This window comes from Asterias rubens, chromosome 11 (assembly GCF_902459465.1).
Source record: "Asterias rubens chromosome 11, eAstRub1.3, whole genome shotgun sequence".
NCBI lineage: Eukaryota > Metazoa > Echinodermata > Asteroidea > Forcipulatida > Asteriidae > Asterias > Asterias rubens.
Window position 1 is genome coordinate 16,455,947 of NC_047072.1, and position 27,192 is coordinate 16,483,138.

Consider the following 27,192-nt stretch of genomic DNA (forward strand, 5'->3'; position numbering starts at 1 on the left):
ATAGGAGATGATTTAATGATTCAATAACATCTGAAAAACAGTGATTTCATCATTTGAGTCTAAAGCCTGGTTCATACTTCCTGCGAATGCGAAGCAAGTTTTTATGTCACATGGCTGTGTTCGCATAAAATATTTTGCAGGAGTTGAACACAATTCAACTGCGAGTTATTAGTTGCACAAATGGACGTCGAAATTCATATTGCATTCGCATTCACAGGAAGTATGAACCAGGCTTAAAGTGGACTAGCTGGATTGAGTCTGAGAGTCCATTCTTACCTCGGAGCAATACGAAGGAGTTCATGAGTTGGAGGAACGCAGATGATGATGTGAAGATTGGTCTTGACTCGGGACACAAAGAACTTCATGGGTTCAATCAAGACATTTGGAAAATGTCTCTTCATCGCTGGGCCTAGAGCCTGTAAGAAAATAAAAGTACAGTCCAGTTAAAGAACAAGAGAAACTCCATTTAACTCATGTAATAAGCAACTAACAATTAAGTAGGAAATTTTACCTCTTAAAATTAGTGTCAGAAAGTCTACACCTGGTAGACTGAACAATACAGCAATGTTCTAAGTCAACTAAAAGTTAGTAGATGTACCACTTTTTAAGGAAAAACTTTTAAAAGCGAAAGGAAATACCTCGAAGCTTTAACGGTCGCTAAAGGAAATAAGACATCATGCCCCTTGGCATCATGGGTAAAGGGTATGTGCTCTGTTACAGGTACCCGGGCTTCTGAGCTACAATGATTAAGTTCATAATAACAATAATAATAATATCGAAGTCTTATATAGTGCATGTATCTACCAAACAAGGTACTCAAGGCGCTGAGACCCAATTGTTTAGCACCTTATAAGGGTTTACAAGGTGCTACAGCGCATTTTAAAAGCAGCCACAACAAGGAACACCGGGGCGAACCCCTTCTCTTTTCGATAAGTGCACTGGGTTCTTTTACATGCGTTACACAACACATGGGACCAATGGTTTCACGTCCCATCCTAAAGACGAAGCAATGGTTAAGTGTCTTGCTTAAGGACACAAGTGTCACGGCTGGGGATTCGAACCCACACTCTGCTGATCAGAAACACCAGAGTTTGAATTTGATGCTCTTAACCGCTCGGCCACGACACTTTCATACAAGACATCCTTGGTTTCATTACCAGAAATACATAAATACAGTAAACATAAAAGCATGTCAAGGATTCAGCAACTGAAGTTTGTTATGTTACCTGTAGAAGCCCGTCTAGTTCATCATTGGAGAAAAGCGGTGGGTACTCGCCACAAACAAGCAAACTATTAATGGCATCAAGATAAACCTCGTCCTTCAAGTCACGAGCCTTCAAAGAAAAAGAAAGTATCAACATAAATGTTTTGACAGAGTCTGCATACCTCCACATTAAGAAAATTAGAGGAGTACAAAATCAAGCCGCGAAATAACCCACAGCACCCACAGAAAATGCTGTGGTTCCCTTTGCAAAGTTCCAATATATACAGTATTAAGATTTTATGCTGTGTTTGCTGTGGTTCCCTTTGCAAAGTTCCAATATACACAGTATTAAGATTTTATGCTGTGGTTGCTGTGGTTCCCTTTGCAAAGTTCCAATATATACAGTATTAAGATTTTATGCTGTGTTTGCTGTGGTTCCCTTTGCAAAGTTCCAATATATACAGTATTAAGATTTTATGCTGTGGTTGCTGTGGTTCCCCTTGCAAAGTTCCAATATATACAGTATTAAGATTTTATGCTGTGTTTGCTGTGGTTCCCTTTGCAAAGTTCCAATATATACAGTATTAAGATTTTATGCTGTGGTTGCTGTGGTGCCCTTTGCAAAGTTCCAATATATTAAGATTTTCCTTATAGAAGTGCCCCTCACCCTTTCAAGAACGAAATTCAAGGCCCAAAGCTGTATTGATAACTTAAGATAATTCTCAATTGCACTCATCCTAAATTTCTCAAGACATTGAGACGATGTTTCTCAACCCTCCCTTTCCTTTTTCTTAAGACACTCTTCTACATTCTTACAGTAAACATAAGAGTCAGCATCTTTCCTTCAGTTCCAGCGAGTCTAACCGCCGAGCGTAAACCATCGAAGAAGTTATTTTTCCTTGACGAGTCCATTGGATGGATTGGCATATCAGCAACATGTAAGGCAAGATTGACGAGGGTAGTAAGATGACTACCGATAGCACCGATCATAAATAGGTTACCACTGCAAAGAAAAAAAACAATTCTCTATTAACATTTTATCAACTCTCTGTCATTGAAGTAGAAGCCTTTTGCAGTTGTAACCAAAGCACAAACACTTTTATTACTATTATTTAAAAGCCCAATGAAGCATTCATATCACAATGATCAAGGCAATACACGTGATACAACTGCAACTGAAAACAATAAAGGTGTACCAAGAATATTCGGAAAACGGGGTTACAAGAAAGGTCCATATAAGATGATTTGCGAGCTTGACTACAAAAACTTGGAAACTATACATCCTTTTCACAGAGTGGGTATGTTAACATTGAATTACTCAAGTCATGTTAAACTGCATGGGGCAGTCAGCAGCACTGCTGGTTTGTGCATGATCCGAACAAATGGTTGGACAAGGAATTACAGAGAGATAACAGGTGTTAGTTGGCATATGAAAACGATGTTTCAATTTAGCCTCTTTCTTTGAAGGAAGTTTCCAATAGTGGGGTACAAAATAAGAATAAATCTTACCCATGATGGAAGCTTAGTACTCGATGAATCCTGATCACATGATGTATGACATCATCAGACAGCATGATGTTTATCGTGACGTTACCAAACTCCTCGTTATAGCGAGTCAGATGTGAATGGACACACTGATGGACCTTGTCTAGGCCCTCTACTGGCTGCAGAACAACCTAAGAAATAAAGCAAGAAAACTTTCATATCTTACATTTCATTAGGGCATGTTTTGATTGCAAAAGTGCCCTTGACACTGGGCCAATATTGTTCTTGGTGTCCTGGTGCTCCGGTGGCTTTGTCATACATAATCAACCTCTACCCTCGCAAGTACCCATTTATACCCCTGGGTGAAGAGAAGCAATTATAGTAAAGTATCTTGCTCAAGGACACAAGTGTCATGACCGGCATTTGAACCCACACTCCGGCGACTTAACCACCACAAATGAAACTATCATTTTGTACATTTTTCTTTTCGTATCTTACTCTTGACTTACCCTAACAGACTTCTGTGAGAGTGATGTGACTGGTCGGACGTAGGTTCTTGGTTCAATCGGAAATGTCACAAAATCATCATAAAGAATATCGCCCTCTGGTGTCTCAGGAAAATGCTGAAGGAAAAAACAAAATAATGACAACAAAAATGAAGAAACATTTTCAACTTTTCAAGGTCCTTGCAGGACAATTTCTTAGTGATAGACATATTTTAAAGGGTTTCTAAAGAGTGGAAATACATTCTTAGGGCAGAATTAAAGAAGGATTCCAATTGACAGAGAGTAAAATGAAAAGCTGGATGACTCTATTACCGTTTTGACGACGTCTGTCAACGTTTGATGAAACCAATTAATGTCTGCCGTACGACACAGTCTATCTTGCATGATACGTCTGATTTCATGTTGCCACAGCGATGTAACCATGCTGATCTCGCCCCGAGCCTCTTCAGAAAGACGTACAAGACACTGTAAATAAAAACAACAACCAATAACCAAACATGAAATACTTCAGTTCAATCGCTGGAGATACAAACTTCCTTCTAAGAAAGAAAAGGTTGGTCTAGGCAAAGAACGAATAACCCAGCATGAAATACTAACGACATAGATCAGTGACGGTACAAACTTTCTTCTAAGAAAGTAAAGGTTGGTCCAGGCATGATTTTTCATTTTTTCATGACAAACTTTAGGCAAGTCAAAGTTGAATGCCAATCAAAGAATTTCCAACAACAATCACTTACAAATAGTTTCTTGCTAACAGTCGCCCGTAAGTACAGACTTTGCTCTAAGCTTCTATTAGAGCCTTTTTATCAACTGTACCTGAAATGCTTTCGTCAGATCTCTGAGAGTGAACATGTAATGATATCTTCCAGGCATCATTGAAGGTCGTAAGACACTCTGGACCTTGGTCAGTAGCTGGCAGGAAGCATTGACGATGGACTCATGAAGCTCCTGTGCTAAGCTCTGTCCGTTATTCTTGTGCATGTTACCGTCTAGTATTGCATCAACGATACCACTCAGAGCAGAGTCTCTTGGTTCAGGAAGGCTGATCACTGCAAAGTGTCTCTGTAGAAATCAAACCAAATTTCATCAGAGTTTTTAAAAAGGGAATCAATGTGTGGTGAAGAGGTTTTCAACTAGTGGTTTAATCCCAACGAGGCCTGGTTCTTGATAATTTTACCGAGACGAAGTCGAGGTAAATTATCAGGAATGAAGAAACTGTCTTATAAGCACAGATGCAAACTCGCGTGTCACGCCCATGTTTTTCAACACTTTTTACTGGTCATAAACAAAGGTTTATACACACCCACGTGACGCACTCTCCACCAATAGGAATAGCGAAACTGTCTGAGGTATTTATGAATAGATGTTAAATTTGCATCGGGATAAAGAATACTATATGGGGTTAACCTTACACCTATGTAAAGTGTAAACAAAACCACAGGAACATTACTCAGGTGGGATTCAAACCATAGACCATGTAGACATTTGCCAATCTAGTGCAGATGTCTCACCAACTAGACCACTCACATTGCCCGGTAGCTAGAGGCATTTTGATACCTTTATGGTACTGCAACAATTCAATAGATCTTAAAATTGCAAATGTTTTTTTCCCCGCACAAAGAAAGGTCTATATGACTAGATAGCTCATTTGCTAGCTCTATTACTCTGGTAAACTTTTATTTGTTCAAACCACAATTGAGAAAATAATCATGACTACGAACCAACACTGAGGACTTACCAGCAGCCTGTCTGGCATCTTCTTGTTACCAACGCTCGGATAAACATTCCTTGTGTGAGCAGATAAGATAACTAGATCTTGAATCGTCCGCCATTCAAATGGCTTCTGTAAAGTCACTAAGACACGATCATCAAGAAGTTGACGTAAGAGTTCATTACAGCGTTGAACACCGTGTTCATCACCAGGAGGGAGATTTAAATCATCGATGAAGAGCTGGAAACGTTTGTTATCACGAGCTCCGTAAACAAAACCTGGAACCAAAGAAAATGAAAAGTTAGTTAACTGATAACGGTTTTTGACCCTTAGCAAGGAAATGGGGCTTCTTAAATTAAAACAAACCAGAAGATCCTTAATTCATTGCTCAAACCGTAACATAACAAAACAGTTAAATTAATAAAACCAACCTCTTCGATGATGGATGTTTGTTTCAACAAACTGCTGCAGTTGAGATGCAGTTGATGCTCCAGAGAAGACGAGACGCTTAGTGACTTGGTAAGATGGATCTAAAGGAATGATAAATTATTCATAGACTTTACATTTATTCTGGTTGTGAAACCATGCAAGGACTCTCAGAAAAAGGAAACTTAATCACTGTACTAGCCAAGAACCCAATGGAGAGAAGAGACGTAAGGCATTTCAGTTTAAGATCAAGAGAGGAAAATGATGCACACTTGAAGATTGAAATATCAAACTGTTTAAAGCAAGATCTCATTATAGACCCCTTGCAATACGCCCAGCATACTCACATGTGCCTATCCTGGGTGTCATTTTGGGTGTCACAATCGAATACAAACATGCACAATAGAGAGTAGACAACCAAAATCATGCACACTTTTCAAGGAGCGTTCTGTATTGTGTAAGAAATCAATAGCTCCCCCTTGCATAACGTAAAATGCTACAGGTACGCCGAGGTCTCGCGCACGTTTTTATGCAAAGAGAATAGCTATTGTCAAATGATCTGCCTCCTTTTTGAAAGTGTGACGTCATACGCAATGGGTCTATAGAAAGCTTAAGATCAACATGTGATTTTAACGATGAGGAACAACATCTACTTTTCTACTTGTTTACTTCGTTACAATAATAAACCTTACCACTTTTGGTGTAGCAAATTAAATGGGGACAATCCCTTATGGTATAAAAAATGATAACCAGGTAAAGTATTTGACACTTAAAAAGACCTAACCAATTTTACGTTTTTTTTAGGACGAGTTCGGACATTTTGGGAACTAGTTTGGTGTGATCCAGCCTTGACTTGTTCTTACCTAGTGTATTAATGAAGTCATTCATCATAGCAGTCTTGCCTGATCCAGGAGGGCCAACAAGGAGTACATGCATATTGGAGAGATTGGCAAACTCTAAGATGACACGACAACGAATCTGGAAAAAATAAATCACAAAGCAGAAGAGACATGTCAAGTTGAAGTTCCAGATCTTTCAGTAAATAAAAAGCAATCTGAAGATGGGGGTAAAAGTCACAAGAAGGGGGGCTTAATAAATCTGTACAGTTTAACTAGCTATGAGTAGGGTCTCTACATTGTACTTGGATGGAACTTAACTAGTTAAGGGTAGGTTATTTACATTGTACTTGGATGGAACTTAACTAGTTAAGGGTAGGTTATTTAGAAGGACACAATTTATCTAGTTAATGGTAGGGTATCCAGATGCTATTTTCCCAAGCTAAATATGATTGTCGTAAATTCTTAACAAACCAAATCAAGTTTTAAAAGTAGGTGACCAAGGGAACCTTGTTGGATGGGTTAAAGTAGGATTTGAAACTTTGCATGGTGGAAGTATATAACTACATGTAAGAGAGGCTTGTGTAGTAGCACCACGTGTTGGTTCTGAGAAGAACCGGTTGTTGACAACTCAAAGTTTCGATCAGTATGCTCTGGTTGTTTTCAGGAGGATCAACCGCCAGCCCTACACAGAACCAAGACAACTAAAAAGTGGTAATTATTCACATGGTGCAACCACAAACTGCTCTATTTGGGTTAGAGTGCTCATACCGTATCTACAGTGTCTACAAAGATTTCTCCAAGCAAGTCATGTGTATCCGGGGTGTAGGCAACTTCAGGAACTCTAGAGAGCCAAGGATCCCATTCTCCTGATTCATCCACGTAGTAGTCAAAGACGGAAATATCATGGTCATAGTCAGGAAGTCTAAATAGAAAATCAAAGAAAAAATTAAATATCAAAATGCAGAAGCAACAAAAACTTATAAATTATGAAGATACAAAAACGTAAATCTTTTTAAAATGGGATTTTTCTTAATGCACTGGTAATGATAAACAATGCCCTTCACTCAGCAGATGCCCAAGAAGTATTGAAGAGCTATAATTATTTTGTAGAAACTAAGAGCAATGATTATCAATTATGTAACTTTAGTATCGCCCAAAAAAAGAGAAATTTGCACCCACAACACATTGACAAGTGATTTCCAGTTTTCTATTGAACTAAGCATGAAAAGCAAATCGCACAGCAGCTCAGTAGTTGCACTCCTCTAATTATCGTATGAGAGTAAAATGCATTTTTGTTGGAAAAACCAAAAAAAATTTTTTTAAAAACTACAAATAATTTGTAAGCGTTCGTCTTGCCATTTACAGATAACTTACGCTGATGTTAGAGTCCTGAGGAGGTCACTGAAGTTCTTTCTATCATTTCCTTCGAGCAATCCTCCAAATGACCAAATAAGACAGAAGAGAAATAATCGTTCGATATGAAGTTCTCCTCCGATCTCTACATGCTCGTTCAACATCGCTGTTAGGAGACCCAAGCACATCTTGAAGAGACCAACTTCACAAACTTGCACCAACGGTCTGAAGAAGGAAAACAAACATCAGTATTAATAGCTCAAACCATAAAGGGAAATTAGACCTTTAGTTTTTAAAACCATTTGATTTTTTAGGAACCGTTTGAATATATACACCAAAACTGAACTGGAAAATTTTACTCTAAAAAGACGGTCGCATTTTTAACATTTTAATCTCAAAAAATCCGAAGCAATAATGTCCGCACAGGACAAATTACCAGTACTTGGAATATACAATCTGACAGACATGTTGCTACATATAGAGATTAAATATGCTGCACTTTGTTTGAGTATTACTACCATGCAACTATAACATAATTTGGCTAATAAATACCTCGTTTCATACAGAACAAAGTTGACCACTGCATCCATCGTCTTATTGAACGCTTTCTGTAAACACTGAAAAAAAAACAAGACAAAAAAATCAATACCCGGTGTAAGAAATAAGACAAATAATCAATATATGGTACAAATATTTAACACCTTGCAAGTAAAAAAACATATTTAATAATAATGTAGAGCATGTACCAAACAGCAATGGCACATCAATAGTTTGTAGGAGAAATAGAAAAACTAGCAATGGCACATCAATAGTTTGTATGAGAAATAGAGAAACTAGTTTGAATTTTACACTGACTGTGATTCTGGGTACAGGGTACCAGACTTACATGTACTTCTTGTTGGTTCCTATTCTCCATCCATGCCTGTGCAATGGGGCGCCAGCCTAACACATCCTTATCCATGTACACAATTCCCTGAGAAGAAATAAAAGAAAATAAAAATGCAATAAGTACATTAGATTAGATTAGATTAGGATAAATTAGATTGAAATAGATAACGTTATCCATGTACACACATGTTTAATCATCTCAATCACTACATGTAAAGCTCGCTAGGGTGTCATGATTAGTGGTTAAGAGCATCGAATTCAAGTTCTTGTGGTTAAGTCATCGGAGTGTGGGTTCGAATCCCTGTCATGAAACTTGTGTCCTTGAGCAAGATGCTTTATTATAATTGCTTCTTAATTACTATAAAAGCAGTTAAACATGAAACATAAGTTAAAGGAGCAGGTGGCAACGGCCCCTGGAAAAGGATTGTAGTCCAGACCTTGAAGTGGCCCGCAGGCCTTGTGTGTCTGGCGAATTGCATTAAAAATAAAAAAAAATAAAATAAATAACAATAACTTACAGCTCTGGTGACGGTCGCAGGTGATGCAGTGTTTAGATCACTCGTCTCAAAGACTAACTTGACGTTATCGCTGATGAAGAGACGATCTCCATTATGAAGATGAAGCACCTTGTCATTGTCTAAGACACTATTGAAGTTATCGGCCCAGCTTGGGGTGAGAGGACCATCTAAACACAGCCAGGTGGTGCTAACATTCTAAGGAAACAAGTAAGGTGGTAACGTCAGTCATGTTTGAAGCTTTGCATGGTGTGAAGGATAAGAATAAATTATAAATCATAATATTTTGTTTGTTTTGTTAATTGTTGGTTTCCAATGTTCGGCATGTTAAAGGGTGTATGTAACTTTTGTAGGACAAAAAACACAATGTCCACAGATTTACACTAAACTTACACAGTTTGAAGATTATGATAATAGAAAGCTTCCCTGAAAATATTACGTACTGAGGTGCTGTAGTTTTTGGGAAGTGAGTAAAACAATGTCATAAAAATAATTTTCGTCTCATGAGCCGAAAATTATTTTAATCATTTACAAACGTATTTTCATGACATTGTTTTACTCATTTCTCAAAAACTACAGCACCTCAGTACGTAATATTTGAAGGGAAGCTTTCCACTATCATTATCTTCAAATCCTGTAAGTTTAATGTAAATCTATGGACATTTTGAAAAGGTACCCAAATCCTTTAAGTGGCTTGTTGTAGTTGCTTTGTTCCAATACCAACCCACTTGTACAACCATGTAATAGTTCTATGTTCCTGGCAGTGGCTGCTGAATGCTTCCCAGCACTCGGTAAACCATAAGAAGGTGCTACATGTACATGAAGGGTCTCATAATTCAAAACATGGCTCTGCTCTGTTGAAAAACCTTAAAGACACAGGACACTATTGGTAATTGTCAAAGACACGTCTTCTCACTTGGTGTATCTCAACATATGCATAAAATAACAAACCTGTGAAAATTTGAGCTCAGTTGGTTGTCGAAGTTGCGAGATAATAATGAAAGAAAAAACACCCTTGTCACACAAAGTTGTGTGCTTTTAGATGCTTGATTTCGAGACCTCAAATTCTAAATCTGAGGTCTTGAAATCAAATTTGTGGAAAATTACTTCTTTCTCGAAAACTACGTCAGAGGGAGCTGTTTCTCACAATGTTTTATACTAACAACCTCTCCCCATTACTCATAATCAAGAAAGGTTTTATGCTAATAATTATTTTGAGTAATTACCAATAGTGTCCACTGCCTTTAAGGGTTATGCGCTATATAAAAACACCTTTTTATTTTTATTACCAATATACCTAAACATCATCACCATCATTTAGTGGTCACAACCGAGATAACCTAAACATACAACGACCAATTGTTGTTGATTTGTTTGATACTTACTCTGTTTGCTTTCCTCCATACGTTAGTAAACACTCCATCAATCCAATCATGATTCTGATTTAAATAACCAAACATGAGTGAGAGATCGTCCACTACTAGTGGGTTAATTCTCTGTAGTTTGTGACTGATGGCAGTGATGCTAGACACACTGCTACGAGATTGGCGTGATTGAGCCGGCGCTATCGCTGACAGAGCCTCTACTAACATCTGAATGGCACTGGATTTACCAGACCCTGGACCCCCAGCTACGATGATACCTACAACCAAAACAAAAGAACAAAGTGATTATTTACCGCTCATGTTGTTGTTATAAAATGGTCATGCTTCCTCAAGTTGATTAGCCCTCTCTTTACTTATTTTTTCTACCTCAAGTTGATTAGCCCTCTCTTTACTTATTTTTTCTACCTCAAGTTGATAAGCCCTCTCTTTGCTTATTTTTTCTACCTCAAGTTGATTAGCCCTCTCTTTACTTATTTTTTCTACCTCAAGTTGATTAGCCCTCTCTTTACTTATTTTTTCTACCTCAAGTTGATAAGCCCTCTCTTTGCTTATTTTTTCTACCACCGTCAGTGCCCTTTATACCCCACCTTTTTTTTTAATCAAGTTGTTCTGAGCTTTTAGGGTTTTAAAATGTTAAAAGTAAACTCCCAAGGGAGCTGAGATGGTTTAAGGAACATGAGGAATGAATTAAGGCCCAGTGCCCAGGGGTAATAATGTTGGAAGTGCTTTGCGACGCACTTCATGTGTGTAAAACGCGATAACAAAAATTGATTGTTTTTTTTTTATAACGTAGAGTTGGACAACCTTGTTAATCACACATAACTTTAAAAACTGTTTTATTGACGACCATTTGCTCAACGTAATTTAACCATGGTTAACCTACGACCTACTAGTTTCTTACCATGGTTAACCAGAGACACAGAGTAGAGTTGCATGACTTTGTTAACCCAGTTAGTATGTGGCATGAATCCATTCTCCTGTGCTTTCTCAACGACCATGTGTTCAACGTTGAGACGATTTCTCCTTGCTCGACTAGATTGAGGAGTAGGAGGACTACCCATGGCTGTGAACATGTCCTTGACGACGCTGTTGAAGATGTATAGAGCCTGGACACGGGAAACAGAAGTCGGGAGAATAATTATCTGACGGTTTTATAAAAAATGTCAAACCAAATGACAATATAAACAGAAAACAAAACTTACTATTTTTCCAACACAGCGGATTGGAAATAATTTTGTATTTAAGTATATTTTCTGAAAATAAAATTTATGCTGTGTCAAACGCTTGTTTTTTTTTTCTTTTCTCTTGACTCTTGATCTCCGGCACTGATGATGCACACACGGCTACTGTCTGCTCATAGTCAGCCATTCGCCTCCTTAAGCCATAGCAATAGCCAAAGATGTTCAATTCAATGTAAGATTCATTATTAGAAAGAGTAGATTTCACTCCCACCATCTTTGAAAACACCAAATAAACAACAATGTGACCATGGTCCGTTGGTTAGACTGCGGGACATGCAATCACAAGGTTGCAAGTTTGAATCCTACATTTCAGTTTGGTTGATCAGCAAACTGGAACAGCTCTTTCTTTTGTTTTTAGTTTTTTGACTTACATCTGGTTTGAGTCGTGGTCCAATGACATGATGTAACGCTTGAGCGACCACAGCGTGCTCAGCTCTAGCTGCTGGGGTCATGGGGTTAGGGGCTCCGATCTTACGGGGTTGTTTCTCAACAGTCTTTAACATAGCCGCAGATGCTAAAAGTGTATAAAATCAATAAGTAATGATTTGATTACAATGTCCTATAATATTCATTACTCACAAGTTAAAATCAGTTCTCAATGTTAAAATCTTTTTTGCACATCTTATACTCTTGCATTGCACTCCCAAGTTATATTAATAAGAAGCCACTATTATAAGAAACTACAGATCTTACGCATTGCGCTCCCCGGTTGTACAATAGATCCTTGAGAGCTTGCTCTTGACAGCTCCATCCGTTCTTCCTTGGTGAGTTTACGGCCAAGGTGAGCGTGATGAACGGCCGATGATAACCCTCCGATACTAAAGAGTTGATGATATTCCTTGGATCTATCAGGAGACGGAGAAAGAGAATTAAGATGAATAAGAAGAATCTTAAGATGTTTGCAGGAGGTGGATGTGGGAAAATCTCATGCCTTCAATTCTGGGGCTAGCTTAGCTACGATTGATTGGAAAGAGTTGCTTGCTTTGTGTCTTGCTTTATGTAATTTTGCATTAAGCTGAGCATTGTTTTAGCCGAAAGCTTTCAATTGAGGATAATATGATTTGCATGCTGCCATGTACAGCTTATTTTTTACTCTATGTTTTTATTTCAATAGTTAACAGCAATCTTTAGCTTCAAATCCAATCTTAGAAGCTTTTGTTGTTTTCCTTGCAGAGCTCAGGAAATCAAAGAATACTCTGTGAAACTCTGATTAAAATTTATCAATTTGAGCTGCAGTTTACCAACAAACTAATAGCTTAGAGCTCCAACAGAGGTCGCTTGGGGTGTTTTCCCTGCAGAGCTTAGGAAGTTTCAAAATGATAAACTTTCATCGCAAAGAATGATGATTACTGTGAAAATGGAATCATTGAAATGAAACCTACATGTATCTGATTTGCTGATGTCCAACTATTTGTTGTTTTCCCAGTACTTAGGATTATCTTGCCACATCAAATAATCTCATGTTCAGTTTTCCACAGGAACTTCAGAGTTGAAGCATCTTAGCCAAGTCTAATTGAATGGCTACAGCTGTCAGCCATAGCCAATCATGACAAAGTCACAGCAAGTCATATCAATCCAAAGACAGAGCCACTCAATCAAGACGTGATGTTAAGAGCTCATTCAAAATATTTCAAACCACAGCATCAAAAGAACTTGTAAGCAGAAATCAAACATCGTTCAATCAGTTTCACAGCTTAAAAGGCTTACCCATTCATACACGGCAATTAGTTCAAACTAGAAAAAGTGCAATAATGTTATGTGTAGTGCCTTACATGTTCATGTAATGTATGTGACTCACGTACAGTGAATGCCTACCATTTCTACAATTTTGGGAATTTTTTCTGCAAATTTTCCTTTGTGTACATATTGACTGTGAAATGGCGTACAGGTGGGTTTTTATAAGTACACCGTGCTTTGAGCAATGGGTCTTTGTATATGTTCTGACTGATCACATACATGTAATACTATAAAATCCTACAGGTGGTCAAATGCCTGGTTAATAAAGTGGTTAATGCTGGTGTAGCGACTAATCCTGGTTAAGCAGTTAATGCTGTTTAGTGACCCTGGTTAAGTGATTAATGTTGTAAGCATGTGCTAAAGTGATGGAGTTGATATAAGTGATTACACTGTTTTCATGAGGATAAGTGAATTGTGCGAGCTGTTAGTGAAGTGCAATTGTAGATTAGTGAAGTGCAATTGTGCAGTGGCTGGTTACAAAATCTGAGAAATTGCAGGAACTACAGAGGGGCACTGCCAGCCAATAGAATAGTCTCTTTGCAGACACATGGTCATCTTTAGCTAATCAAAAGTGTTGGTTTAGGAGCTTTTTAAAAATATTTTGCAGAAAAAGGAAGATTTGACAGAATCTACTGTAGCATGCGTTTGCTGCTTTAAAATAATTATAATGGTTTGTATGCAAAATGCTGTTCAAGTTTACAGCAAAAACAACTTCCATAAAAATACAAATACAATGTAGATACATAAAATCAATTCTAAAAGGTAGATGATTATTTCTTGATGCACAAGCTTAACATAAGAAGCCTTGTCATTGGTTAGAATTCTGCAATCAAATAATAAAGAGCCAATAAGAATCACTGACACACAGCTTGGCAGAGCACCTTTGTAAATTTCAAATACTGAAATGGTTACGTTAAAGGTGTACATTGAAATCTACATTCATATTGAATACTTTCAAAATGAAAACTTCCTCAAAACAATATTCAAAATAGAACATTTAAAATTTTAAACATGGAAGTTCCCAAATTGAAAATTTTCAAAATGCAAAATGTTTAAGTAGCAGAGTTTAAAAGGCTCTTAAATCACAACACGTCAAATTGTGTTTTGCGTAACCATGGTAAACAAGGCGTACCCTTCCACATCTCGCCACGTTCCTACGGCATGTAATAAGACGCTGATCATATTTTTCATGTTAAACACTTGGTGATCGTCCGATGACCTAAGAAAGGGTTGAAAGGGTCCAGTGAAGCATGCAATCAAATTAAATAAGTCAGTCAACCGTAACAATCATGCCAAAAATTATCTGTGGGTCCATTTCACAAAGGTGGTCCTGACTTAGGACTAGTCCTAGGAGTTGAGGCTAGTCCCAAGCTAGGACGAGTAACTGGTCCTAACTCGAGACAAGACTAGTCTTAACTCTTTGTGAAACCCACCCCAGGGCCTAATTGCATGACTCTGCTTACCGTTAAGCAAGTAATTGGTACTTACGGAAGCAATGAATTCAGTGCTTACGTCAAGCGTATTTCACAGGTAAGCAGTGAATTTCTGCTTGTGCGTGTACGTTGCACCGTGTCTAGGCATTCTATGCTTACACATCTAGGGCAGAAAATTTACGCAATTGCACATAAGCGGAGAACGGTGATAGCAAGCGCAGAATTTGAAGATAGGCAGAGCCATGAAACTGGGGTAAACAAATTTAAATGTTAAATATATGAGTCCAAAGAAAAAACTTGACAAAACATGGAATTTTAAACAAATAACAAATCTTTTAAAAACAAATAACAAACTTAGTCAAATAACTTTTAAATGATTTCCAACAAAAAACATCCATGGAACTAAAAAAAGAAAGTTCAACAATGATAAAAATATAAAAAAGAAAGTAATTAAGTTTTAAATTACGTGAGTAAGTGAGTTTAAGATAAATTAGTTGGTAAATACATTTCCTGAGGTTATTAATTTATGTTTAGTAGAGAAATAAACTTACAGTTGTTCCTTGCACTGTTGGGCAACCATCTTAAGTCGATCAGCAAGCATCCTCGGTGATCTGAATCCATAAGCAGCACATCTAGCCTTCAAGATGGTTGAGAAGTCCGGCATGACTACAGCGACAGTTCGGAAGAGTAGTTTAATATCGATAGGAATCCCTCCAGATGGAGCGGTTTCGTTGTTCACTGTGATGAAAAGAGCAACGCCGCTCTTCAACGCAACCTGGAGACAAATAAAGAACACAGACAGCTTTGTTATTGATCAAACCATCAAGAAGGAATTGTCTAGTTAAGCAAGGTAGCATGAGGTCATCACTAAGCATAGTGTCGAAGTCGCAACTATTAATTGCTTTAGGCGAATTGCAACTACTTTTTTTAACTACTCAATTAATCATGCCGCCCTGACTATTACAATAAAAGTCCTGACTTCCTGCTTGGTGAACCAATTGTGTTGCTGAAAACATTTCTTGACAACATTATTTAATTACAAAACACAATCAGACATCAGTGAAACAATCCTTCAATCCTTTCAGCACAAATTTTACTATATTGCACCTGTGGAAAAAAATGTGCCACAATTCTTCTTAAGAATTAAAAATTAGTCGCAACTACCGTCAAAGCTGCAACTAAATTGAGATACGACTAGTCGAGTAATAAGTTTCACTAGTTGCCCAGGCAAAGTCATCACTCTCTGATTGGTCAATTTTTACCTCCTCTCCATCTCCCAGAATGCAGTACTTGCTTCTTGATCTTAGAGCGGTTGTGATGGCGTGGACGTGGTCTAGTACCATGGCAATGGCATCCGTTTGAAGAAGCTGGAATTCATCAAAACATCCCCAGCAACCATCCTAAAAAATGTTTACGAAAAATCAGGATTAATCGACAAATTAAGATGAGCTGTTCCTATTAGGTGTATCTTACAAGTTCTGTTGTATAATCACATGGCCCAGACCACACCCTGTGTATTGCAATATATTCTAGCTCTGTTTACTCAGCTATTTCAAGCTAAAGTATATACAAAACGTACAGCTGAATCCAACACCATGTATTGCTTCCATCTGCGCATCAAGTTTGTTTGAAGACAAAATCGTTATATCCTGCACGCTCTTGGAAAGAAGAACTGCATCTCATATCCAACTGGACCTTCGGCATCATTGGATAGGAGACACAGAAGCCCTTTATTTCATCAACTCCACTGGTTTGTTTGTTTGTTGAGATGATCATCCCATCAAGGGAACTCGGCAAACTCCCATTAGGGGATATAAACACCAAGCTGGCAACTGCAATCTCTCTCAAACAAACATTGGTTTAACGTCCACTAGCGCTAATATAACTGCAAAGAATGTTTTATTCCAATCCTATATGATTCTTACCATTGCTAATCCTTGTAGAATCTTTCCTAATGCTCCAGGATCACTTTGTGCTGAGCATGCAAACATAGCCAAGTACTGACCAAGCATGCACGCAAATCCTTTAGTCGTCTCTGTCTTACCCACACCAGTTCCTCCTGTAATTGCACAATTCTTATATTGCTTCATCGCCTGAGGAGAAAAGAAATAAATTCCCTTTAGTTCATAAACACAAGAAGTCAACAATCCTTTTTTAAACAGTCAAGTTCGCACGTAAATCTCAATTTCTTTTATGTTTCTTTTTAACTTAGAACACAACAAACTCAATTTCTTAGATAAATAAAATATAAATTCAGTTCTTCTCCCTCTCTGTTTTTCTGTGTAAGATTTAGGCCATTTTAAATAGCAATGTCATGTTTTACTCCAAATTTTTAACTAAGTAACTGTTCATGTAATTCTGCTGCTGGCAGTGAATTAAATAGATTTTTAATAAACCATGAATGAATGAATGAATGAATGAATATTAGTTAGTTTTGGTCATAAGCTGATATGTGTAAAGCACTGTATACTAAGTACTTTCCCTAAGTCCCATAAAACAAATGCACAGGGATATTTCTCACGTGGGATTCGAACCCATGACCTTTGCCTTTGACCACCAAGATTTCTTGGTGGCCTAGAGGCAATCAACCGAATAAAAAAAAACGAGTAAACCATTGTTCTATTACTGCAGGACATCCTTTTAAACCCAGCCCCCAAAGAAGCTCAGTGTCCAGTACAACATTCCCCTAGTTTTGTCCTGAAGTTGCTTTGGTCAGTGAAGCATATCACTTAACAATAGGAGCGATCCAGCAAGCCAGAAGAAGACACCACACACCCATCTCAGCAGCCACTGTGGTAGCTTCTATTGTCAAGAGCAGTGCCACTGATTAGCGCTATTCAGTTGTAAAGCTCAACTATAAAACATCTGCTTAACTCATCTGCTAAGCAAGTGGTACAAAGATATTTGTCAACAACTAGTCCCTTAACAATAGAGAGATCCAGACAGCCAGAAGAAGAAACCACATGCCTAATCACAACAGCCAACTGTGGTAGCTTCTTCTGTCAAGAGCACCACCACTGATTAGCGCTATTCAGTTGTAAAGCTCAACTATAAAACATCTGCTTAACTCATCTGCTAAGCAAGTGGTACAAAGATATTTGTCAACAACTAGTCCCTTAACAATAAAGAGATCCAGACAGCCAGAAGAAGAAACCACATGCCTAATCACTACAGCCAACTGTGGTAGCTTCTATTGTCAAGAGCACCACCACTGGTTAGCGCTATTCAGTTGTAAAGCTCAACTATAAAACATCTGCTTAACTCATCTGCTAAGCAAGTGGTACAAAGATATTTGTCAACAACTAGTCCCTTAACAATAGAGAGATCCAGACAGCCAGAAGAAGAAACCACATGCCTAATCACTACAGCCACTGTGGTAGATTCTATTGTCAAGAGCACCACCACTGATTAGTGCTATTCAATTGTAAAGCTCAACTATAAAACATCTGCTTAAGTATCTTCTAAGCAAGAGGTACAAAGATATTTGTCAACAACTATTCCCTTAATAATAGAGAGATCCAGACAGCCAGAAGAAGAAACCACATGGCTTATCACAACAGCCAACTGTGGTAGCTTCTATTGTCAAGAGCACCACCACTGGTTAGCGCTATTCAGTTGTAAAGCTCAACTATAAAACATCTGCTTAACTCATCTGCTAAGCAAGTGGTACAAAGATATTTGTCAACAACTAGTCCCTTAACAATAGAGAGATCCAGACATCCAGAAGAAGAAACCACATGCCTAATCACTACAGCCACTGTGGTAGATTCTATTGTCAAGAGCACCACCACTGATTAGTGCTATTCAATTGTAAAGCTCAACTATAAAACATCTGCTTAAGTATCTGCTAAGCAAGTGGTACAAAGATATTTGTCAACAACTAGTCCCTTAACAATAGAGAGATCCAGACAGCCAGAAGAAGAAACCACATGCCTAATCACAACAGCCACTGTGGTAGCTTCTTCTGTCAAGAGCACCACCACTGATTAGTGCTATTCAATTGTAAAGCTCAACTATAAAACATCTGCTTAAGTATCTGCTAAGCAAGTGGTACAAAGATATTTGTCAACAACTAGTCCCTTAACAATAGAGAGATCCAGACAGCCAGAAGAAGAAACCACATGCCTAATCACAACAGCCAACTGTGGTAGCTTCTATTGTCAAGAGCACCACCACTGATTAGCGCTATTCAATTGTAAAGCTCAACTATAAAACATCTGCTTAACTCATCTGCTAAGCAAGTGGTACAAAGATATTTGTCAACAACTAGTCCCTTAACAATAGAGAGATGCAGCTGAGCCAGCCAGGGGAAGTAACCACATGCCCAATCTCTCCAGCCACTGTGGTAGCTTCTAATTGTCAAGAGCACCACCACTGTTTAGCGCTATTCAATTGTAAAGCTCAACTATAAAACATCTGCTTAACTCATCTGCTAAGCAAGTGGTACAAAGATATTTGTCAACAACTAGTCCCTTAACAATAGAGAGATCCAGACAGCCAGAAGAAGAAACCACATGCCTAATCACTACAGCCACTGTGGTAGATTCTATTGTCAAGAGCACCACCACTGATTAGTGCTATTCAATTGTAAAGCTCAACTATAAAACATCTGCTTAAGTATCTTCTAAGCAAGAGGTACAAAGATATTTGTCAACAACTATTCCCTTAATAATAGAGAGATCCAGACAGCCAGAAGAAGAAACCACATGGCTTATCACAACAGCCAACTGTGGTAGCTTCTATTGTCAAGAGCACCACCACTGGTTAGCGCTATTCAGTTGTAAAGCTCAACTATAAAACATCTGCTTAACTCATCTGCTAAGCAAGTGGTACAAAGATATTTGTCAACAACTAGTCCCTTAACAATAGAGAGATCCAGACATCCAGAAGAAGAAACCACATGCCTAATCACTACAGCCACTGTGGTAGATTCTATTGTCAAGAGCACCACCACTGATTAGTGCTATTCAATTGTAAAGCTCAACTATAAAACATCTGCTTAAGTATCTGCTAAGCAAGTGGTACAAAGATATTTGTCAACAACTAGTCCCTTAACAATAGAGAGATCCAGACAGCCAGAAGAAGAAACCACATGCCTAATCACAACAGCCACTGTGGTAGCTTCTTCTGTCAAGAGCACCACCACTGATTAGTGCTATTCAATTGTAAAGCTCAACTATAAAACATCTGCTTAAGTATCTGCTAAGCAAGTGGTACAAAGATATTTGTCAACAACTAGTCCCTTAACAATAGAGAGATCCAGACAGCCAGAAGAAGAAACCACATGCCTAATCACAACAGCCAACTGTGGTAGCTTCTATTGTCAAGAGCACCACCACTGATTAGCGCTATTCAATTGTAAAGCTCAACTATAAAACATCTGCTTAACTCATCTGCTAAGCAAGTGGTACAAAGATATTTGTCAACAACTAGTCCCTTAACAATAGAGAGATGCAGCTGAGCCAGCCAGGGGAAGTAACCACATGCCCAATCTCTCCAGCCACTGTGGTAGCTTCTAATTGTCAAGAGCACCACCACTGATTAGCGCTATTCAATTGTAAAGCTCAACTATAAAACATCTGCTTAAGTATCTGCTAAGCAAGTGGTACAAAGATATTTGTCAACAACTAGTCCCTTAACAATAGAGAGATCCAGACAGCCAGAAGAAGAAACCACATGCCTAATCACAACAGCCAACTGTGGTAGCTTCTATTGTCAAGAGCACCACCACTGATTAGCGCTATTCAATTGTAAAGCTCAACTATAAAACATCTGCTTAACTCATCTGCTAAGCAAGTGGTACAAAGATATTTGTCAACAACTAGTCCCTTAACAATAGAGAGATGCAGCTGAGCCAGCCAGGGGAAGTAACCACATGCCCAATCTCCCCAGCCACTGTGGTAGCTTCTAATTGTCAAGAGCACCACCACTGATTAGCGCTATTCAATTGTAAAGCTCAACTATAAAACATCTGCTTAAGTATCTGCTAAGCAAGTGGTACAAAGATATTTGTCAACAACTAGTCCCTTAACAATAGAGAGATGCAGCTGAGCCAGCCAGGGGAAGTAACCACATGCCCAATCTCCCCAGCCACTGTGGTAGCTTCTAATTGTCAAGAGCACCACCACTGATTAGCGCTATTCAATTGTAAAGCTCAACTATAAAACATCTGCTTAACTCATCTGCTAAGCAAGTGGTACAAAGATATTTGTCAACAACTAGTCCCTTAACAATAGAGAGATGCAGCTGAGCCAGCCAGGGGAAGTAACCACATGCCCAATCTCCCCAGCCACTGTGGTAGCTTCTATTGTCAAGAGCACCACCACTGATTAGCGCTATTCAATTGTAAAGCTCAACTATAAAACATCTGCTTAACTCATCTGCTAAGCAAGTGGTACAAAGATATTTGTCAACAACTAGTCCCTTAACAATAGAGAGATGCAGCTGAGCCAGCCAGGGGAAGTAACCACATGCCCAATCTCCCCAGCCACTGTGGTAGCTTCTATTGTCAAGAGCACCACCACTGATTAGCGCTATTCAATTGTAAAGCTCAACTATAAAACATCTGCTTAACTCATCTGCTAAGCAAGTGGTACAAAGATATTTGTCAACAACTAGTCCCTTAACAATAGAGAGATGCAGCTGAGCCAGCCAGGGGAAGTAACCACATGCCCAATCTCCCCAGCCACTGTGGTAGCTTCTATTGTCAAGAGCACCACCACTGATTAGCGCTATTCAATTGTAAAGCTCAACTATAAAACATCTGCTTAACTCATCTGCTAAGCAAGTGGTACAAAGATATTTGTCAACAACTAGTCCCTTAACAATAGAGAGATGCAGCTGAGCCAGCCAGGGGAAGTAACCACATGCCCAATCTCCCCAGCCACTGTGGTAGCTTCTATTGTCAAGAGCACCACCACTGATTAGCGCTATTCAATTGTAAAGCTCAACTATAAAACATCTGCTTAACTCATCTGCTAAGCAAGTGGTACAAAGATATTTGTCAACAACTAGTCCCTTAACAATAGAGAGATGCAGCTGAGCCAGCCAGGGGAAGTAACCACATGCCCAATCTCCCCAGCCACTGTGGTAGCTTCTAATTGTCAAGAGCACCACCACTGATTAGCGCTATTCAATTGTAAAGCTCAACTATAAAACATCTGCTTAACTCATCTGCTAAGCAAGTGGTACAAAGATATTTGTCAACAACTAGTCCCTTAACAATAGAGAGATGCAGCTGAGCCAGCCAGGGGAAGTAACCACATGCCCAATCTCCCCAGCTACTGTGGTAGCTTCTAATTGTCAAGAGCACCACCACTGATTAGCGCTATTCAATTGTAAAGCTCAACTATAAAACATCTGCTTAACTCATCTGCTAAGCAAGTGGTACAAAGATATTTGTCAACAACTAGTCCCTTAACAATAGAGAGATGCAGCTGAGCCAGCCAGGGGAAGTAACCACATGCCCAATCTCCCCAGCCACTGTGGTAGCTTCTAATTGTCAAGAGCACCACCACTGATTAGCGCTATTCAATTGTAAAGCTCAACTATAAAACATCTGCTTAACTCATCTGCTAAGCAAGTGGTACAAAGATATTTGTCAACAACTAGTCCCTTAACAATAGAGAGATGCAGCTGAGCCAGCCAGGGGAAGTAACCACATGCCCAATCTCCCCAGCTACTGTGGTAGCTTCTAATTGTCAAGAGCACCACCACTGATTAGCGCTATTCAATTGTAAAGCTCAACTATAAAACATCTGCTTAACTCATCTGCTAAGCAAGTGGTACAAAGATATTTGTCAACAACTAGTCCCTTAACAATAGAGAGATGCAGCTGAGCCAGCCAGGGGAAGTAACCACATGCCCAATCTCTCCAGCCACTGTGGTAGCTTCTAATTGTCAAGAGCACCACCACTGTTTAGCGCTATTCAATTGTAAAGCTCAACTATTAAACATCTGCTTAACTCATCTGCTAAGCAAGTGGTACAAAGATATTTGTCAACAACTAGTCCCTTAACAATAGAGAGATGCAGCTGAGCCAGCCAGGGGAAGTAACCACATGCCCAATCTCCCCAGCCACTGTGGTAGCTTCTAATTGTCAAGAGCACCACCACTGTTTAGCGCTATTCAATTGTAAAGCTCAACTATAAAACATCTGCTTAACTCATCTGCTAAGCAAGTGGTACAAAGATATTTGTCAACAACTAGTCCCTTAACAATAGAGAGATGCAGCTGAGCCAGCCAGGGGAAGTAACCACATGCCCAATCTCCCCAGCCACTGTGGTAGCTTCTAATTGTCAAGAGCACCACCACTGATTAGCGCTATTCAATTGTAAAGCTCAACTATAAAACATCTGCTTAACTCATCTGCTAAGCAAGTGGTACAAAGATATTTGTCAACAACTAGTCCCTTAACAATAGAGAGATGCAGCTGAGCCAGCCAGGGGAAGTAACCACATGCCCAATCTCCCCAGCCACTGTGGTAGCTTCTAATTGTCAAGAGCACCACCACTGTTTAGCGCTATTCAATTGTAAAGCTCAACTAGTCCCTTAACAATAGAGAGATGCAGCTGAGCCAGCCAGGGGAAGTAACCACATGCCCAATCTCCCCAGCCACTGTGGTAGCTTCTAATTGTCAAGAGCACCACCACTGTTTAGCGCTATTCAATTGTAAAGCTCAACTATAAAACATCTGCTTAACTCATCTGCTAAGCAAGTGGTACAAAGATATTTGTCAACAACTAGTCCCTTAACAATAGAGAGATGCAGCTGAGCCAGCCAGGGGAAGTAACCACATGCCCAATCTCCCCAGCCACTGTGGTAGCTTCTAATTGTCAAGAGCACCACCACTGATTAGCGCTATTCAATTGTAAAGCTCAACTATAAAACATCTGCTTAACTCATCTGCTAAGCAAGTGGTACAAAGATATTTGTCAACAACTAGTCCCTTAACAATAGAGAGATGCAGCTGAGCCAGCCAGGGGAAGTAACCACATGCCCAATCTCCCCAGCCACTGTGGTAGCTTCTAATTGTCAAGAGCACCACCACTGTTTAGCGCTATTCAATTGTAAAGCTCAACTATAAAACATCTGCTTAACTCATCTGCTAAGCAAGTGGTACAAAGATATTTGTCAACAACTAGTCCCTTAACAATAGAGAGATGCAGCTGAGCCAGCCAGGGGAAGTAACCACATGCCCAATCTCCCCAGCCACTGTGGTAGCTTCTAATTGTCAAGAGCACCACCACTGTTTAGCGCTATTCAATTGTAAAGCTCAACTATAAAACATCTGCTTAACTCATCTGCTAAGCAAGTGGTACAAAGATATTTGTCAACAACTAGTCCCTTAACAATAGAGAGATGCAGCTGAGCCAGCCAGGGGAAGTAACCACATGCCCAATCTCCCCAGCCACTGTGGTAGCTTCTAATTGTCAAGAGCACCACCACTGTTTAGCGCTATTCAATTGCTTCTTTTGTTGAGCTCAACTATAACACTAAAGAGCCTGGGTTCTCCTGACTTCTTAATCCCTACTTCTACAGTAAGTTTTGAACTTCTCATAGGTTTAGAATACCGAGTAAAGACCTAGTAAGTGACCTGCTTGGAAAAAAGGGTTTCTAAAAGGATGTCACTCCTAAACTGTCTGAACATCATCTCAAATAGAGTTGACAATGACAAAATGTTCCTTGTTTAATTTATAGTTTATAAGTAAGCTAAATAAAAGAAAAGACCATTAAGATGTTACCATGGAAACAGTTTAGGATTGAAGCAGATCTTACCAGTGCCAGAGACAAGAAGCACCTCTCAGTAACAGGTGTCAGAACCAACGATGATTGACCGCCATAGAACTCAGTCCCGTAGGTAAAACGATCATCTAGAATGTAGATCTGGGGCTGAACACGACCAGCTGTAAAGAGTTACAAATTAATATTTGTGAGAGAAGTACAATCATAAGAAAATTAAACAGATAGACCAGGTCTTTTTGAAAATAGTGGTCAAGAATTACAATCTTGTGAAAATCACAAAGAAAAGATGCGCCTACTGCAAATATCTCCCCATCTCTAGCCCTCAATGGTCCTCTCTACCTACCAGTGAAGTGATGATAAAATCGAATACATCTTCTCCATTCAAAGTCACCAATCTCTCGGAGTTTACGATTGCTCATATGTTCCAAGGTGTCTCGGAGATACAGAGATTGCTACAAAAAATAACAACAGAAAATTTACAAATAAAAGTAAAATTAAAGTATGTTGTTTGCAAAATTATGACGACTGCAAAGATAACAAGACGGAATTGTACCAGTTGCAGCAATGGTAACTGTATAGTGTTCTGGTTGGTAACCCATTTTTTCAAAGCAAAATCAGCAAATGTTTGGGATAACAGGCTTTACAAAAAGAACTATCCTGCTTTCTTATTACCCGAAGTTAACTTCACTACTATTAAGTCATAAGAAATGACAGGCCTGGAATTTTATCTATAAAACATGTAAAAGGGCAAGGCCATTTTCATTTTGCAAAGGGCACTTCCATTTGCAAATCTTAAAGTCAATTGGAAACTTTTGAAGAGGCACCAAGGCCAAGACCAGGTGCCGTGGAGGCCATGGCATGCACAGAATTCCAGGCCGGAATGAACTGATTACTCACAGCGACCAGACTTTCCAATCTGAGTCTTTGTAGAGGTGTCATGTGCTCATCTAACGTCTTCCATGTTCCTCTAGTCAGCGCAGTCGACAGCCGGCTCATCGTTGTACCAAACTTCTTAGCTGCATTTGAGATCGCTTTACGATCGTTCCTTATCTCTAAGATTCCAAGTTCACATTCCTTGGTCCAGTACATCAAGAGACCTAAGCCAGCCACTTGCATTGGAAACTATAATAGGGGGTCAAAGTTCAATAAAACTTGATTAATATAAATGGTTTAAGAAGTCTTCAATACCACATTGTTTATTGCAAGCGCCCAACCGGATACCGCATTGTTGACAAAGGTCACAATGCTGTGTACCGTATTTTTTCACACTAAAAAATATATAACGCAATTTGCAGTGTGTACTGTTTTCAATCTTGAATTTCTGTGGGAAGACATTATTTTTTGGAAAAACTTTGTGCATGCAATTTGTAGCATATGAAATGACCTTTCCTACGATGTCAAATTTGTATATTTATTATCTTAATTTTGTTTGCAAGATTTCTAGCTAAAACGAATTACTTCTATTTTTATTCAGGATTTCTGTCTCAAGAAAAACGACAAGATTTTCAACCTAATTTTCCTCAAGAAAAGTTTGTAAAAACTACTCAGAAAATATAATCGTTTTTATTATAAGCTTCTATTTCCATTTGTACCAAAATCGGAACCTATTTTGCTGAAAAATCTAATATGCACGCCCAAGCCCACGGCGTTGAACGGGTGACGTGCTCGGTCCAGTTAGCTACCGTTGTTATATAGTCCGGTTTTGTCATCATCTGACTGCATGTCTGGCGACGAAATACCACGATTGGCTGCCAAATGTTCACTAGATTCTCTCTCAGAACTTCCCAAGTCTTTTTATAGAGTCACTATAGGCAAACATATAAGCCAAAACCTTCGTGCAATGAGGAGACATGATGGTGATTTTTGTCAAAAAAAAACGGAAGCGTGAAATCTTCAAACATACTTTTCTCGGAAAATCATGATGGCGACCCCCTATACAATACATACCATTGCAATGCTTGGTAAACAAGCAACCCGTCTATATAAAACCTAACAACAGAGGGCTCCAAACAAAATAAATACAATCTCTCAAAGGCAAGGCTTTTTTCTGTCAAGTTTTCTCGACATTGGGACGGAGCGACTACACAACGCACAGTCGAGTTTTCTCGACAATGGTAAGGAAGCACTTGCACTGCGCGGTCGAGTAAACTCGACAATGGTATTGCAAGGGTTAAGAAGTCTTCAATAATAAAAATAACTATTAAAAACAATCACAGGGATATTAAGTGTTGATCTCACATCATAAACTAAATATAGTTTTTACATAACTAAAACCTGTATAGACAGGCCCACCGAACCAAAAAGATTAGGAGTAACTCTAGTTCGACTTAACTTAACATAACATTTATACTGGCTCGGCTCATGACAAGATCGACGTCTGAAACCAATGCGCTCCAGAGTCGTTCCGAACGACTGCAACAGTCCATCTTTCGACTTCTTGTGAGTCCAGTCACTCCTCATTGTTTCAGATATCAAACTTTTCATGTATTTAATTCAGACTTTGGCTTGGCGCGACTCTGGAGCGCTTGTCTGAAACGGTTGTTAGAGTCTACGATCTTACCTTGTTAGCCAGTTCCTCGATAGGAAGACCTGCTTCTACTTCTTCAATCATCTTACAGACGTTAGAATACATCGTCTTACTGATGGATTCCTTCAAGGCATGTAACCAGATCTCAACGCTATCCTTCAATGATACCTAGCAAGATTCACAAAACAACAAAACTAG

The 27,192-nt window shown here is 39.0% G+C and overlaps 1 protein-coding gene across 1 annotated transcript in view; it reads right to left on the reverse strand.

Moving 5' to 3' along the window:
* The window catches only part of LOC117296409 (dynein heavy chain 5, axonemal-like), an 83,857-nt gene that overhangs the window by 39,798 nt on the left and 16,867 nt on the right, over positions 1–27,192 (reverse strand). The window contains exons 23-49 of the mRNA XM_033779314.1: positions 27,028–27,162; positions 25,365–25,589; positions 24,811–24,919; positions 24,501–24,628; positions 16,649–16,816; positions 15,986–16,123; positions 15,275–15,498; positions 14,423–14,509; positions 12,247–12,398; positions 11,925–12,067; positions 11,214–11,418; positions 10,313–10,569; positions 8,931–9,125; positions 8,411–8,497; positions 8,077–8,141; positions 7,546–7,749; positions 6,940–7,093; positions 6,196–6,310; positions 5,338–5,436; positions 4,934–5,184; positions 4,012–4,257; positions 3,508–3,660; positions 3,199–3,312; positions 2,714–2,880; positions 2,021–2,207; positions 1,227–1,334; positions 277–416 (exon numbers count right to left, since the gene is read on the reverse strand). Coding sequence (XP_033635205.1) covers positions 277–416; positions 1,227–1,334; positions 2,021–2,207; positions 2,714–2,880; positions 3,199–3,312; positions 3,508–3,660; positions 4,012–4,257; positions 4,934–5,184; positions 5,338–5,436; positions 6,196–6,310; positions 6,940–7,093; positions 7,546–7,749; positions 8,077–8,141; positions 8,411–8,497; positions 8,931–9,125; positions 10,313–10,569; positions 11,214–11,418; positions 11,925–12,067; positions 12,247–12,398; positions 14,423–14,509; positions 15,275–15,498; positions 15,986–16,123; positions 16,649–16,816; positions 24,501–24,628; positions 24,811–24,919; positions 25,365–25,589; positions 27,028–27,162 — 4,256 coding nt within the window. The remainder of the gene's footprint in view (positions 1–276; positions 417–1,226; positions 1,335–2,020; positions 2,208–2,713; positions 2,881–3,198; positions 3,313–3,507; positions 3,661–4,011; positions 4,258–4,933; positions 5,185–5,337; positions 5,437–6,195; positions 6,311–6,939; positions 7,094–7,545; positions 7,750–8,076; positions 8,142–8,410; positions 8,498–8,930; positions 9,126–10,312; positions 10,570–11,213; positions 11,419–11,924; positions 12,068–12,246; positions 12,399–14,422; positions 14,510–15,274; positions 15,499–15,985; positions 16,124–16,648; positions 16,817–24,500; positions 24,629–24,810; positions 24,920–25,364; positions 25,590–27,027; positions 27,163–27,192) is intronic.